General features: G+C 37.4%; 1 protein-coding gene across 4 annotated transcripts in view; it reads left to right on the plus strand.

The window, feature by feature from the left end:
- LOC145479208 (integrator complex subunit 3-like) overlaps nt 1-15,185 on the plus strand; it is a 306,674-nt gene that overhangs the window by 78,831 nt on the left and 212,658 nt on the right. For 3 of the 4 annotated variants that reach the window (XR_014048403.1, XM_081457501.1, XM_081457510.1), the window contains exons 5-6: nt 5,406-5,557; nt 5,895-6,036. Coding sequence is in view for 3 of the 4 variants with exons in the window: in XM_081457501.1 (XP_081313627.1) it covers nt 5,406-5,557; nt 5,895-6,036 (294 nt within the window). In the remaining variant the exon portion in view is untranslated. Of the gene's footprint in view, nt 1-4,963; nt 5,040-5,405; nt 5,558-5,894; nt 6,037-15,185 lie in introns of all 4 variants that reach the window. The other variant, XM_081457521.1, reaches the window with a different exon arrangement.

Genomic DNA, 15,185 nt, shown 5'->3' on the forward strand with positions numbered 1-15,185 from the left:
GCAGTGACATCAAAATCATAGCTAGAGCAGCCTTGAAATTTTTAAAGGTTCTGAATCATTCACATCATGGTAGGTGAATGTGATTGGACGATCATTAACTACTGCCTGAACCTTTTTATGAGTGTTTGCATCTCTGGCATACTGATTAGAGTACAATGAAGAACTTTCTTGATTGACAGTTTTACTATGCTGAGCATTCACTCGTACATGCTGCCCCAATGCAGTGACTTGGCAGGAATGTTCCTCATTTGCACTCTCTTCTGAACTAGGTGATGCTGGACCTTTTGATCTTCTATAACTTTGAACAACTTCTTAATATCTTCATCCCCTTTGAGAATGTTTTGGCATTATCAGCAAAGGTTTTTCATAGACAGCATAGTGATGCCTGAGTGTGAGAAGGAACTGATTGGTTGACAGGTCATTAACAATTTCCAAATTCGCATCACAAGTGGTACCACAGGTGAAAAGGCAGACATAACATGTTTTCTCAATCCTGCTACCAATCTTGGCTATCAGATGGCTAGTAAAATTAATTCCCACCATGGAGAATGGTGTAACCTCGTTAAGGTTAAAGTCAGGCGATAGGGGCTGGGTGGGCCAAGTTTGCTCCTTTTAAAAGAAGGTATTCTCTCTTACCTAAAGTGTTGAATTTTTGTGCACGAAGAAGACTGACTTCCACATGGGATATCTCAGAAGCTGTGCAGTCATGTCCAATATACACAAACTGACACAGTTCGAAACTACAACTTCACGATCCAAACAGTTTGACAGATCGTAAAAGACAGTTTTTGGTCCGTATACAATCAGAAAATTGTATCACATCAGGGGACTTGAAGTATAATCACGTGTTATTTGAGCAAAGGGGTGAGAGGGTTTGTCGATCTGTATGGTTTGTATGGATTGTAAATGCCAAGCCAAATACATGTATACATGTACACGTTGTTCTTTAAGCGTGAGCAGCAAAATGATGCTTTTACACATATAGCATAAGAAAATATCAACTGGGGGCTAGCAAGCAAGCCAAATATACATGTATACCTGGTTCTTTAAGCGCGAGCAGTAAAATGCCAGATGCTTTTATAGGAAAGAAAAAATCAATGGAAATAATACGTCAGTACAGTATACCTCATTCTTTATAAAATGTGAGCAACCCGACAGTATTCCTCATTCTTTATAAAACGTGAGCAACACGCGTTTTATTGAAAGAAAATATCAACCGGAGGCTATTGTTACAGCTTGTTCCTATTGTGTACTGCGAAGTCAATACCCAGGTTGTTTTCAAATTTTGGACGAGAAACATAATTATTTAACAAACAGAAATTTTAACTTGTTATATAATGCCTTAAAAGAAAATGCATAAAAGTAAAAAATTGTGGATGCCAATGTCCATAAACTTTACGTCTGTATTCTCAACACAAAACACCCATAAAGGTTGTTAAATTTTACATTTTGTCAAATCTTTCAATTGGTCTCTCAGATTAACTCATTCTCCCAGCATGGAGAATGGGGTGGCTTTTTTTAAAATGTTACTGTTGTTAAAGGTGCTTATACTTCAAATCTCAGCATCACATGGCAAGACAAAGACACAAAGTCACCAACGCTACCATGCTGGAGCACATGGCAAGACAAAGACACAAAGTCACCAACGCTACCATGCTGGAGCAAACAAACTCTCAAATCTCCTCCTCTGTCAATGTTGACTGTGATGGTTGGAACATGTGCACTAAATGAAGGACAGTCAAATATCAAAGGATGTCATGTATGGCGAGCTGGCCACCGGACACTGCCCAGTTCTTTCATTTCAAGCTCAGTCATTCAAAATCTTCACTCCATGTTCAAATGTTCACTGTCTTGGCCTACTTTGTATGCGAACTTACAATGTGTGTAGCCCAGCGTAATCAATAGAACCAAACAGAATGAAAAGCCTATGGAACTAAGTGAAACTCCAAATGTGATTGTCTCGACAAACGTACACAATCAAGCGCCATCTTTTTGATGAGTTAGATTACCCAACTCTTAGCACTTCGATTTTGTTCAAAAAAATAGAACTCTCCCAAACGAATTCAACCTCCATTAAAAGAGCACTTTGATGAGTTAAAATTAGCAGAGTATAGATGAGTTTAGACAACAGTGTGGACCTCAATCGTGTTGGTCAAGAATGAGATCCATTTTACTTATCGTAAACAAATCTATTGTCTGAAGCATTCCATGTACTGATCATACTCAAAAATTTTACAAAGCCACCCACCTTGTTCAGTAGTACGTGAAAATAATCAGAGTGCCCTTAATGACATGCAATTTTCGGACTGTATACAGCTTGAAATCTACCTTTACCTTCCATACCAACCATATGGATTGACAAACTGTTCATGTATCACCCCCTTGACTCTAGCAAGAAGTGATTAATCTATATTCTAAGTCCCCTTAATGAGAAGCAATTTTTGGACTGCATATGGATCGAAAATGGCATTTACCATCGGAAAATCGACAAGCTGTGTCACCCCCTTGACTCTAGCAAGACGTGATTGATGTCATAAGTCCCCTTAATGAGGTGCAATTTTTGGGTAGTGTATCAATCGAAAATGACCTTTAATTGACATGGGACGAGCTAGTTAGGTCAGTAAGCTTCAGGATCTCTGTTGTTTGATTGCAGATGAAGACAGGTAGTTGATTGTTACTGAAAAGCCAATGGAGACAAAAGGTGGAGTCAGTGCAGTAGTATGATGGGCTAAATGAAAAGTCCCTGCTGAAACTCTCTACTATGGTTGCACCAAGGCAGGCACTGGGTAACAGTTTGCGCATGTTTAGATGAAGTGATTTTGACCTTGGAAGCGAAAAACCTGACTTTGTCATTTTGTACAAACAAGATACAACAACCAGCTGCAATCATTGGGCATGCATCACAAAATACATGCATTTCTACTGGCATAGTTTTGTCAAAGTCCAGGTAACCGAGGTCATGAATGATGAGGCTTCTTCGGTTTCCTGGGCAATTTTGTTGTTGTAGTTCTTCAGGGAGAACTTCATCCCAGTCATATCCCGTATCCTGCATGGACAAAATGAATGATGTACTACAACCACAGTGAGGGAGATGAAGCCAATGGGACCAAATGTTGATGAAGCAGAACTTAGGCTTTGTCATTTGGTGAACTTCACGTCGGGAGGAATGACAATGGCTTTTGGTGGAAACTGCAATGTGTCTTCCTTAGGATTCTAGATCATGCCTAATAGTCCTGAGTGATCCTGTCCCTATCTGGTTGATGATAGTGGCCAATGTTGGGAAATTTGTGAACCACTGGTGCAGATTCATGTCAGCATCCTTCATAAGCTGCCTTGACACATTGTAATACTCAGTGGCAGTGTCCTTGTTATCCGTCCCAGTAAATACATGTACATTGTCCCAGTAAAGGTTTCTAGAGTTCCAGTTTTAGTAGCCTCTTCCTGACTTGTTGCAGATGGTTGAGAGCAAGGTTGAAGTTTGAAGGGATGGGAGGATGATTGACCAGCTTTAGGTGTGGAACAAAGTAAGTTCCATCACAGTAAGTCATGTGGGATTGGCATTTGGAGTTGAACAAGTGCTCCCAACTTGAAGACCATTTGGTATGCAACAAAGGTGGCAGTATAATTTGACCCACTGATAGCTTTGACAGCAGTTTTAACTGGAACTTTGCCAAAAATCACGTGCAAGGGTTTCACACTCGAGAAGTGTTTTTCTTCTGCAAATTATTTCAAATTTCCATATTGCCTCATTTTTTATATAACTACATTACTGAATTATTGCTTGAACATTTTTATTTTCCTTTATAAAACCAAACTATCCTTTAGTAGCTCGGAGAAAGAAAAAGCTGCCTACACTAGGGTTCAAACCACCGACCTGCGAACTAACTTCTGATTACCTGACTGAAACCTGTGTTTTTCTGATAAAGTGTAGCTGAAGAACTTGCAGTAATTCAAAGCAAATGAATAGGATTGTTGTAGGATTGTCAGTAGGGTTTTGATTAGTAGGTTCCATGGAAAAAAGTAGGTGGCTAAGGTGTGTCTGAAAAATTACAAATTCTGAAAAACTGTAGTGCGCATGAAGAAAACTACATTGTTTGGCACAGTATATCATCTTGAAAACAACTGGTCTTTTTCAAAAAGGTTAGAGAGGCAATAAAAAAGAACACTACTGTGAATAAAATCATCAAGAGCCTCATCAAGAGTTATCTCTTAGTGGACAAATTTGGCAATTAGTGGCTTTGAAATTCTCAATATTTTGGTGCTTTTGAAAGCATTTCTTGGCTTCATCTTGAATTAAATCAAATTTGAAACACGTTTCTTTCATATATTTTACATGTAAGATTGGAATGTTAAGCGTTTTTTAAGCGAACGGATTTGACACACACGTTATCTGATGAGCTTCTGGTAGCAACTTTGTTTCTAAGCTAAATATTTTGTGTTTACCCCGGTATTTGTATCACTCGAAGCCATTTTTAAGCCGTGTGTGTTTTTAGAAAATTACTACCTAGCTTCAGAAAATACAGAGGAGTATTTTTATTTACATTAAAAGTAAGGGAAAACGTATCAGTGATTCTGCAGTTTTGTGGAGGGTATCAGCCAGTTTCACACCGCTGATGGTCGTGATGCTGCTGATGGTCGTGATACTACATGTAATAATTGTGTAAATAAATCTACCTGTCTCATTAATTTTGAAAAAAAAAATAACACCGCAATCCTATTTATAGAACGAAAACTTACCTTTCACCAGATACTTATAAGATTTTGTACAAATAGTCTGTGTTTTGTTGGAATCTACACGTAAAATGATTAAAATGATGTGCTTAGGTGTAGAACATTTTATGGCTGTTTTCAAGTTTGATTAGGGATCAGTTTAACATGGCTGGTAAGCTATTTTAATATAATTCATAAATTAGTCTTTAAACACAGGAACCAATTGACTTTTGTATTGCTGTCTCATGGTCAGGGTATTGAAGGCGTTGTGTGAAATGTGTAAAGGGGAGAGTTTTTATCAACTTTTACCTGCTCATCACTTTCAATTGGTAAATATCTTCTGATTTTTCTGTTAACTTCTTCTTTTTAACAAAATTAAAATTAAGTAAAGTTCGATTTCCTACAATCCATTTCGCTCCGCGAAACGACTTCCTTTTCCACCGTGTGGGCGCTGATGCACATGTCTTATTAAATCAGTTTCGAATTGTGTCACACACTTTTTTTTTATTCCCTCCGATCCAATTTGGATTCAAACAAATTATTACCTGAACAATTTTATTTCCAATTTATTTCTCCAATATCATGCTCAGAACTGACGTACTAACATTTGGAGTAGCTGGCGCAGTATTCAGAATAGCCGGTGAAATGCGCCGGTTGCCGGCTTATTTTGACAACCCTGTTGTTGTCCTCTGCAGGTACTGTGGCTCTCTTGCGAACTAATAAAGAACTCTGTTCCTGGTGTTGAGGGGCTTTGTCAAGCTCTTCTCAGACAAATTTCTGGAGGAGATAACTCACCTTCAAACATTTGGCTTGCAGAGAATGTCTTAGGGTTACTGAACAACAATAGGTATGAAATATTTTTCCTTCTAAAGTGCATGATTTTTCAACAGGCTGGGGACTAATATAAATAAGGACAGGTGTTACTAATATTGGTGTGTTATTGACCTCCACTGCATGACTTATCAGCTCCTTGCTAACCCTAATCTGGATCATCCAGATGATCACCATGTTAAACACTGTAGATGGTGACTCAGTCACTCTTGCTTCGCCTTGTGGATACTTGAGAGCCTTGATCTATCACTGTCCCTCAAAGTATGACCATGTGCTGTAAACCACCGTTAGGAAAACATTTTGTTGTCAGTACAAGTCAGTATACTGGTAATCTATTGTCTGTTTGGTTTCAGGGCTTGGCTGGAGAAGAACCCAGTGCTTCTGGCAACTGGTGTGTACACATTCCTTAGATTATTGGAGGATCATGAAGCCCTGCCATTCAAAACCTTGCGGCAAATGGAAATTGAATTCTGTTCCTCACTTCTGAGGGAAAGGGTATGGTCAAATAAACATGATCTCAAATTTAATACCACAACTGACTTGTCACAACTCTCAGTTAATAGTTCACAACTGCTTACTGGTCTTTCAGTCTTTCTTTCAGTAATGATTAAGTAATTAATGTTGGAACAGGGTGTAAATAGTATTAAAGATGTCCTTGAGGAACAAATACGCTTAAAGAAAAATGAATTGGAGAATATCATGCAGTACAAAACAAAAGGTGCCATAACTACAATAGGTCTAAAGCCAAATGGTGCAATTAATGAAGGTGATTAAAAAAGCCAATATTTCCTGAATTTAGAAAATAGACGTAAGAGGGAAACAATAACCCAGATTAAGCGAGCAACAGGTCATATGCTAGGAACGACCCAGATATATTAAAAGAATACAATTCTTTTTATAGTCTGCTTTACGCTTCAAAAAAAAAAAAGAAAAAAAAAAAGAAACACAGAGTGACATCATGTTCTGCTAACTTCTTTTTCGGTCAGGAATGCCCTTCACTCTATGATATTGATAAGCACAAATGCCAAGGACTTTTGACTGAAAAAGAATCCTTAGAGGCTTTAAAAACAATGGACACCAGTAAATTGACTGGACCAGACGGCCGCCCTGCTGAATTTTATACATTGTTTTGCAAGGATGTCTCTCCATTTGTTATACATGGCCTTAACAAAAGCCGTCAGAGGGGTAAGCTTACTGTAACCCCAAGACTTAAGAGACATCATTTCATTGATCCCCAAAAAGGCAAGGCACCACAAGAACTAAAAAACTGGAGACCCATAACTTTATTGAACTGTAACTACAAAATTGGATCCAAGGAAGGCATTGTTTCACGACTCAAGGTTGTTTTGCAACATTTAGGAGACAATGACCAAACTAGTTTCTTGAAAGGGTGCTCTACTGCAGAAAACAGTTGCTTGATTAATAATGTTATCTCATACCCAGAATCAAAGAATAATTATTCTCAAGTTACTTCTCTTTGTTGACTTTGAAAAAGCTTTCTACCATTGAATGGGCATTAATTTTGTTGAGAATTCAAAACATTCCATCATTTGGTTTCAGCTCATCTCCAATTAAGTGGATCAACTTACTTTACTGTGACATCGAAAACTGTGGAATAAATAACAGTTGGTCAGTGGGTTTCTTTGAATTAAGTTGAGGTGTGAGGCAGGGTTGTCAACTCTCGCCTTACATTTTTATGTTGTTTGCAGAGGTTTTAGTTACCACTATTCGTAAAGATAATGAGGTAAAAGGAATCACAGTTGACAGCACTGAATGTAAGCTGAGTGAATATGCAGATGGCGCTCAAAAATTGCTTGCATGATCCTTTGCTGTATTGGAACAATTTGTTGAGGTTTCGGGCTTGCAAGTAAATTGTAAAAGAATGGAATGTGGAATGGAAGAGTCAACCAATAAATGGTTTAGACAGTTTAGAAATTGTATAGTTGTCCGTGTTGAAATGGTACAATGAAGACAAAATGATCACAATTCAGCAATGGTTTTAATTAGTACAATACATGTACCAAACAGACTAGCTCTCTGTGTATTGGTGTGTCTTGACACCAAGCGGTTCAGTGTACCGTGAATTGGTTTAATCTAAAGACAAATGGTTCTGGTAATCACAGTGCCAACCTGCGTAAACAAATAAATGATGTATGTAAGTATGTATGTAATGGGTTAGCATCACATCAAACAACTTAGCAAAGCAACAACAACAACAAGCTTTATTTAATATTACCAGATTAAAAGTTAAACTTAAATTACAGCATAATATATTAATGCAAATGAAGGTAACATTTACTCAGAATAACTAAAAAGCTAATTGAGCTGAGTAAATCTAAATAATGTTTACATATCAGATGTAGGTTGGCACTAAAGCTTGATGAATGCAAGAAGATAAAAAGAAGAGAAAGAGACAAAAAAATAAAATAAAATAAAAAAAACATAAACAAATAAAATAATTAAATACCACTTGAAAACTCATGAACAGTAAGACTGTAAGATATTTAACATGACTTTGATGTAAAGTTATATGAAATAATTCATATATGAACTGCAGTAGTAGATGTAAGTGAAGAATGATCATCGCAGTAAATTTTCCAATTTAAGCAATTGGAAAGAAGAAGCCTGAAAAAATCAGGGCTTCAACGGGATTCGAACCCGTGACCTCCGCGATACCGGTGCGATGCTCTACCAACTGAGCTATGAAGCCACACATTGGGAGCGAGGTCAATTAATTGAGTTCATATCTTCCCGTGAGGAGTGAAATGATGTAAAGTTATATGAAATAATTCATATATGAACTGCGGTAGTAGATGAAAGTGAAGAATGATCATCGCAGTAAATTTTCCAATTTAAGCAATTGGAAAGAAGAAGCCTGAAAAAATCAGGGCTTCAACGGGATTCGAACCCGTGACCTCCGCGATACCGGTGCGATGCTCTACCAACTGAGCTATGAAGCTTCATAGCTCAGTTGGTAGAGCATCGCACCGGTATCGCGGAGGTCACGGGTTCGAATCCCGTTGAAGCCCTGATTTTTTCAGGCTTCTTCTTTCCAATTGCTTAAATTGGAAAATTTACTGCGATGATCATTCTTCACTTTTAACTTGACTTTGTTTTAAACGTTTTAAGGGAGAGGTGTTTAATGCTTTCTTCAAGGTGATTCCAAACTTTTGCAGCTGCAAAGTGAATGTTGAATTTACCATAGTTTGTTTTGATGGTATTGATATAATAGGTTGATTTGAAAGCAAGCCTGGTATTGTGTGAGTTGTATGAGTGTATGGATGGTACTGTCTGAAAAAAATTTGCAAAAGAAGATGGAAGAAGATTATGATAATAATGATTCATGAAGAGTGCATTGTGAAGGGTAACAAGATCAGTTTAAGGATCTCTAATTCCTTAATAAGAGGCCCAGAGTGTTCATCTGGTTTCAAGAAAGTTATGATACATACAGCCCTCTTTTGGGGGGATGACAACAATGACTGTGAAATTTGGCGCAAAAATGGCTCATATGCTCTGTGCATTCTTCATTGACTGCCACAAACTTCATTTTAACTTATCTGTGAATTGGTTTGGTCTGTTTTGTTACTTCTACAGTTTCGCTGATGGTATTTTCTCATAATATAAAAAGTACTCATTGCAGAGAGGATGCTTTTATTTTTGGCCTCAGTCATCAGTAATCTATATTAGGAATCATTCAACATAAAGTTAATCCTCATCTTCTCACTTGATTTTAAACTTTTTTTTCTCCCCGACATCTCATGAATCTTCTATGGATTCACCGAGTCATATGTTTGCTAGATATTTCATCACCCGATCAGACTGTCTAATCCCAAACAAAACATTATTTTACATTTGACGATGTTTTGCAATGTACTTGCATTGCGTTGCCCTTATTTGTTTTCTTTCCTATTTGACAAGCCATTTTTGAGTCATTTTTTTGTAAAAAAATACTACTTCTTAGTTGACATGTCAGGTGTATGTATTGAATGGGTGGATGGGAATGTATGTGTCTCAGACCAATCAGATTGAAGCTTCTATGAACAACCAATCCAATTACCGCTTGCAACAGTTAGTTCAGATGTGCTGATACTTATTGACCTCATCTTAACACGCTTCTGCTAGATGGTGGAGAAACCAGTATCATTTCTTGTTGTGTCATGCAGGATTTTTTTTGAGAAAAGGTATTTTCTACTGTGGAAATACGAACAGAAATCACTCAAACCATCAAAAACATTACCTTGAGGTGGAACTAGCCAGTGCTGCCTTCCTTGTGATGACATGGTGTTTCTAACAGTACAGATTACTTACAAATCACTAGTTTCTCCGCCTACTCACTGAGTTGTTCCGCATTGGTTCACCCTTGATTATGATCAAGGGAATTAAAACTCAGGGCTCAAAATAACGGCTGGTCAACGGACAATGTCCGGCCAGAATGGTGACTTGACTGGGCAAAAACTTCACTTACTGGTCATGTTGACTGGTCACATCGTGTTGAGAGGGTCACGTTGTTCATTCTTGAATAAACAATCAAATCCTCAACTGTAAATCTTAGATTTTTGATCTCTTTATTTTGACCTCTCACACAAAAACATAGATTAATGGGTATCTGTTCGAATGGCTAAAAATTGTTCGCTTGTTGTTTGTCATGTGTTCAATATAGATAGAAATGCGATTGAACGGCTGGAGTTATCTGTTCAGAAAAATATTCAGCTGTTTGAACCACTGCTGCTATCCGTTTGTTCATCTGTTTGGACGGCAGCAGTCTTCAATTCCGAATTCAAAACTATTCATCCTTTTGAACAGCAGAGGTTTTCTGTACAGCAAAGGGAATTCGATCAGATTCAGCTTTTCGTGACGCTTTAGATTTGCCCAACTGTCACACTTTTGTCACAGAGTACCTCTCTTTGTTGGCATGTATTTCAAAGGTATTGCTCTACAAATGTCAAGATATTTGTCGTTTCTTTCAGTTTCACTGCATAAAAATTGACGAACAAGATGCCAAAACAAAACTTTTCGTGCAATTGTCAAGTTGTTTCCAACTTGAACACTATGGGACTCCATGACATCAAAACACTCATTTTGCAGTCTGCTTCGTTTCCATCAAGCTGTAAATGAAACATTGAGCACAAATCCGGAATCTGATTTAGAACCTTGAGACCAGTAAGTTGCGGTTACACGAAGGACGAAAATTATGTACCAACAAAAAAGCCAAAGGCCTTATAAGTGCAGAGTGCACTATTGGGATGGTTTAGGGGGTTGCTGTTTGGTCAGGCACTAAGCCATAACACAATAAGGTGTAAACTTTAATGTTTGTTTAATTAATTAATTTCAAGTAATTAATTAGCATTGTGGTAAGGGGGTGGGGTAGGTACCTCTGTTTACTACATAAAATATATTATGCCTACGTTACTTTTAAGATAATATCACAAACCTATATCTGTTTTCGCAAATCTCTTGCTATCCTAGTGGTGCTATTCTCTTAAGAACAAAGTCAATTTGCTTGAAACACATGCGCAGATAACTTAGCCTTCAGTGTCCAGTTCTGGCCCTCTCTCTCATTCAATGCTACCGTTGTGTTGCTTGACAGAGAGAGGGCCAGGACTGGACTATTTTGACCGGGGATAGCAGCTGTATTTCAGGTAACATCAGTTCTCCCTTTTTTAGTGCAAATAAAGCTACTGTGACTGCATATTATCTGGAATCACCCCTAGCCCACTTGAAGAAGTTTCGTCTGCTGTTTTAGAACTATTGCGTGGTTGTCAGGGGTCAAATAAAGAATGCTTCTCCTTAGTGGCTTGTTGGCTATATTTGTTAACCCAGTTATTCCTGAAGCCCAAAATTAGGATCTGCTGATGCCTTTTTGGTTTCATTTATGTTTTGGTGGACATAAATACTTTGTAGAACATCAAAACAACAGCTCATGGAATTCAATATACACTGTACCGATCGAAAAGTTTGAAGTTTCATCAAATAATATGCATCCGTTCAATACTTTTACTTTGACAGGTGGCAAGAATTCCACTGACAGTGTGCCACTTCATTGAGCTGCTGAGCCTTAACAAGGCTATCTTTGGTTAAGTTTTAACCTTTTGTTTTTATTAGGCCAATTTTTAAACAGTCTAACAATGACTGGAACAAACAAATTATATTTGTGGGTTTAATTAGGCCAGCATTACTAATTTTTTAAAAAATATCTTGACCAGTCAGAAAAGAGACATGACCAAGCTAACATTACTTTGGCTGGTCAACATAACCGGCCACGGTCCGAAAATTATTTTGAGCCCTGAAACTATGATCCTGTTGAACTGCGCAAAGTCTTGGGGTTGAAGTTTTTGTTCAAGATGAATTACTACTACTACTACTACTACTACTACTACTACTACTACTACTACTACTACTACTACTACTACTACTACTACTACTACTACTACTACTACTACTACTACTACTACTACTACTACTACTACTACTACTACTACTACTACTACTACTACTACTACTACTACTACTACTACTACTACTACTACTACTACTACTACTACTACTACTACTACTACTACTACTACTACTACTACTACTACTACTACTACTACTACTACTACTACTACTACTACTACTACTACTACTACTACTACTACTACTACTACTACTACTACTACTACTACTACTACTACTACTACTACTACTACTACTACTACTACTACTACTACTACTACTACTACTACTACTACTACTACTACTACTACTACTACTACTACTACTACTACTACTACTACTACTACTACTACTACTACTACTACTACTACTACTACTACTACTACTACTACTACTACTACTACTACTACTACTACTACTACTACTACTACTACTACTACTACTACTACTACTACTACTACTACTACTACTACTACTACTACTACTACTACTACTACTACTACTACTACTACTACTACTACTACTACTACTACTACTACTACTACTACTACTACTACTACTACTACTACTACTACTACTACTACTACTACTACTACTACTACTACTACTACTACTACTACTACTACTACTACTACTACTAAATAGCGCTAATACTATGAAATATTCAAAAGTGCTTTACATAAAAACAGGCTAACAAACTAAAACAAAGATCTATAAAAAATATAAAAGTAATGTGCTACATTTTTAAAAATACAAAAATATAAAGCAGCTTATGTAACTAAGATTTACAAAAATTATAAACAGTCATAATCAATTCCAAAAAGGTATGTTTTCAATCGTTTTTTTATCAAGCAAATATGTGCCAATATTTGCTGATGTCAGCTAAACACTGGGATTATGACGACGGGAATTAAAAGTATGAACTTATATATGTCTGGATCAAGGCTGTTGCCTAAGGAAATTTTTAAGGAGCCCTTTGGGCTCCTAACTTAAAAAGTTAGGAGCCAAAGCTATTTTTCTAGGAGCCCAGGATAAAATTTGCCATGGTCAATTCTGGGGGTTGGGGAGGTTGGGGTGGAGTTACTTGTGGAAATTGTTTGGAGTGGCCGGGGGGGGGGGGGGGCAGCCCCTTTCTCCCTGTTGAGATTTTCCATGAGACACTAATATGGTCTTATATCAATCAAATTTTTGGAATCAAGCGTTCAGCGAAGTGATCAGGCCATGTCTGGGGAAGAATTCTATTTAAGGTCAAACTGAACAAAATTCAGTAATTGGTTTATCCGTGCAAGTGCTGCAGCTTTTTTCTCACAAATGATTTATATTGTGTTTTGCGATTCTATTTTAACAAAACAAAATACATTGTACAAATCATGAAATATAAGCTGCAAATGAAAAAAAAAATAATGAAAGAGGTATTTTGGGGGTTTGAATTTGGCCTCACTGCTTTCCTCCTCCAGACTTGGGACATTAGTATAAACTAAATTTGATTGTGACATGGCATTACCGCATTACAGTATATTGGCGGCTACTTTGGAGAGAATATACTCTCATGATGGGAGGAGTCGTGACAATTGTTTTGATAATTTATATAGCTGCTTTGTTTTTGAGTTTTGCAATTCTATATTAACAAAACAAAGTACATTGTACAAATCATGAAATATAAGCCCAGACTTGGGACATTAATATACACTAAATTTGATTGTGACATGGCGTTACTGCATTACAGTATATTGGCAGCTACTTTGGAGAAAATATACTCTCGTAATGGGAGGAGTCGTGACAATTGTTTTGATAATTTATATTGCTGTTTTTGTTTTTGAGTTTTGTGATTCTATTTTAACAAAACAAAATACATTGTACTGGAATTTAGACAATGTATCTTTATTCAGTTACAATTTTTTTGATGTCAGCAGCATCATAACTCCATTTCCAAAAACATTTGTTGTCAAAGTAGTTATCTTGCAACTTGAATCAGTAAGATCTCAACAGAGACACAATCCATTGGGATAATATGATGTACATTTATTCAATATTGAGCTTGCAATGCATTATAGGGTGATTTTCAAGTGTGGCTGTTTTGGGCTGTTTTGTGATTGGACTGGAGAGAGAGACTTTTGGCCCATATTTCTCGTAATTTTATGACCAATTTCATGAGAAACATCCTGGCTGGTCAGAATGTGTGTGATCCAGGACTAGCCAGTGAAAAACCTTAAATTTACTGAACAAATGTACGATGATTGGGGATGGTCGGTAGACTTTTTACTGGGAATTTCTATGTTGGTGGAACAAAGATACAAATAGGTGGGTACAATTCCTGGTTACAAAAGATTGAAGTCATCGGACAGATAAGATGGGAATGAAAACTCCATGTTTAGGCACCCACTCGGGCTCCTTGAACAAAACTTTAGTCGCCCACACTCGTAACTCAGGCACCTCAGGCGAACAGGCAATCATTAGGCAGCAGCCTTGCTGGATTTATGAAAACAGTGTTAAAGACTGAATCAAGCGTTTTTTATTTATTTATTTATTATTTTTTTTATTTTTGTGCTTTTGCTTTGGCAGCAGCTTGTAAATCTCACCTAGCATGAAATGGAGAGACCTTCTTGCCACATGTTCCAAGTATTTAATGTCTATTTTTAGTGCAGAGTGCACTATTGGGATGGTTTTGGGCGCTGCCTGCTGCTAAGGCACCAAGGCGCTATGGCACCAAGGCGCTATGGCCCCAAGGCGCTATGGCCCCAAGGCGCTATGGCCCCAAGGCGCTATGGCCCCAAGGCACTAAGGCGCTATTTTACTAAGACGCTATGGCACTAAGGCGTAAACTTTAATGTTTGTTTGATTAATTAAATTCAATTAATTAATTAGTCTAGAGTCAAGGAAGTGGTGCGGGTGGGGTGGGAAAGGTACATGTGTACTCTATGTAAAACATGTTCCATCACTGTCACTTGGATATGAACATCGCAAAGCTATATATTTGTTTCAGGTAACCCCTTGCTCTCCTTGTGGTACCATTCTCTTTACAACAAAACTAATTTGCTCTAAACGCATGCGTAGATTAGTTAGTGTTTGTGGTTTCCATATTAGGTGGAGGATACTTTGCATACAGAATCATGTACAAATGTTGACTGGTTTTCCTTATGGAAGAACTCAACATGTAAGATGCATGTGTTCTAGCATTGTTAGTGTTATACACTATCTTTCCACACGGT

Source organism: Orbicella franksi, chromosome 1, assembly GCF_964199315.1.
Source record: "Orbicella franksi chromosome 1, jaOrbFran1.1, whole genome shotgun sequence".
NCBI classification, from domain to species: domain Eukaryota; kingdom Metazoa; phylum Cnidaria; class Anthozoa; order Scleractinia; family Merulinidae; genus Orbicella; species Orbicella franksi.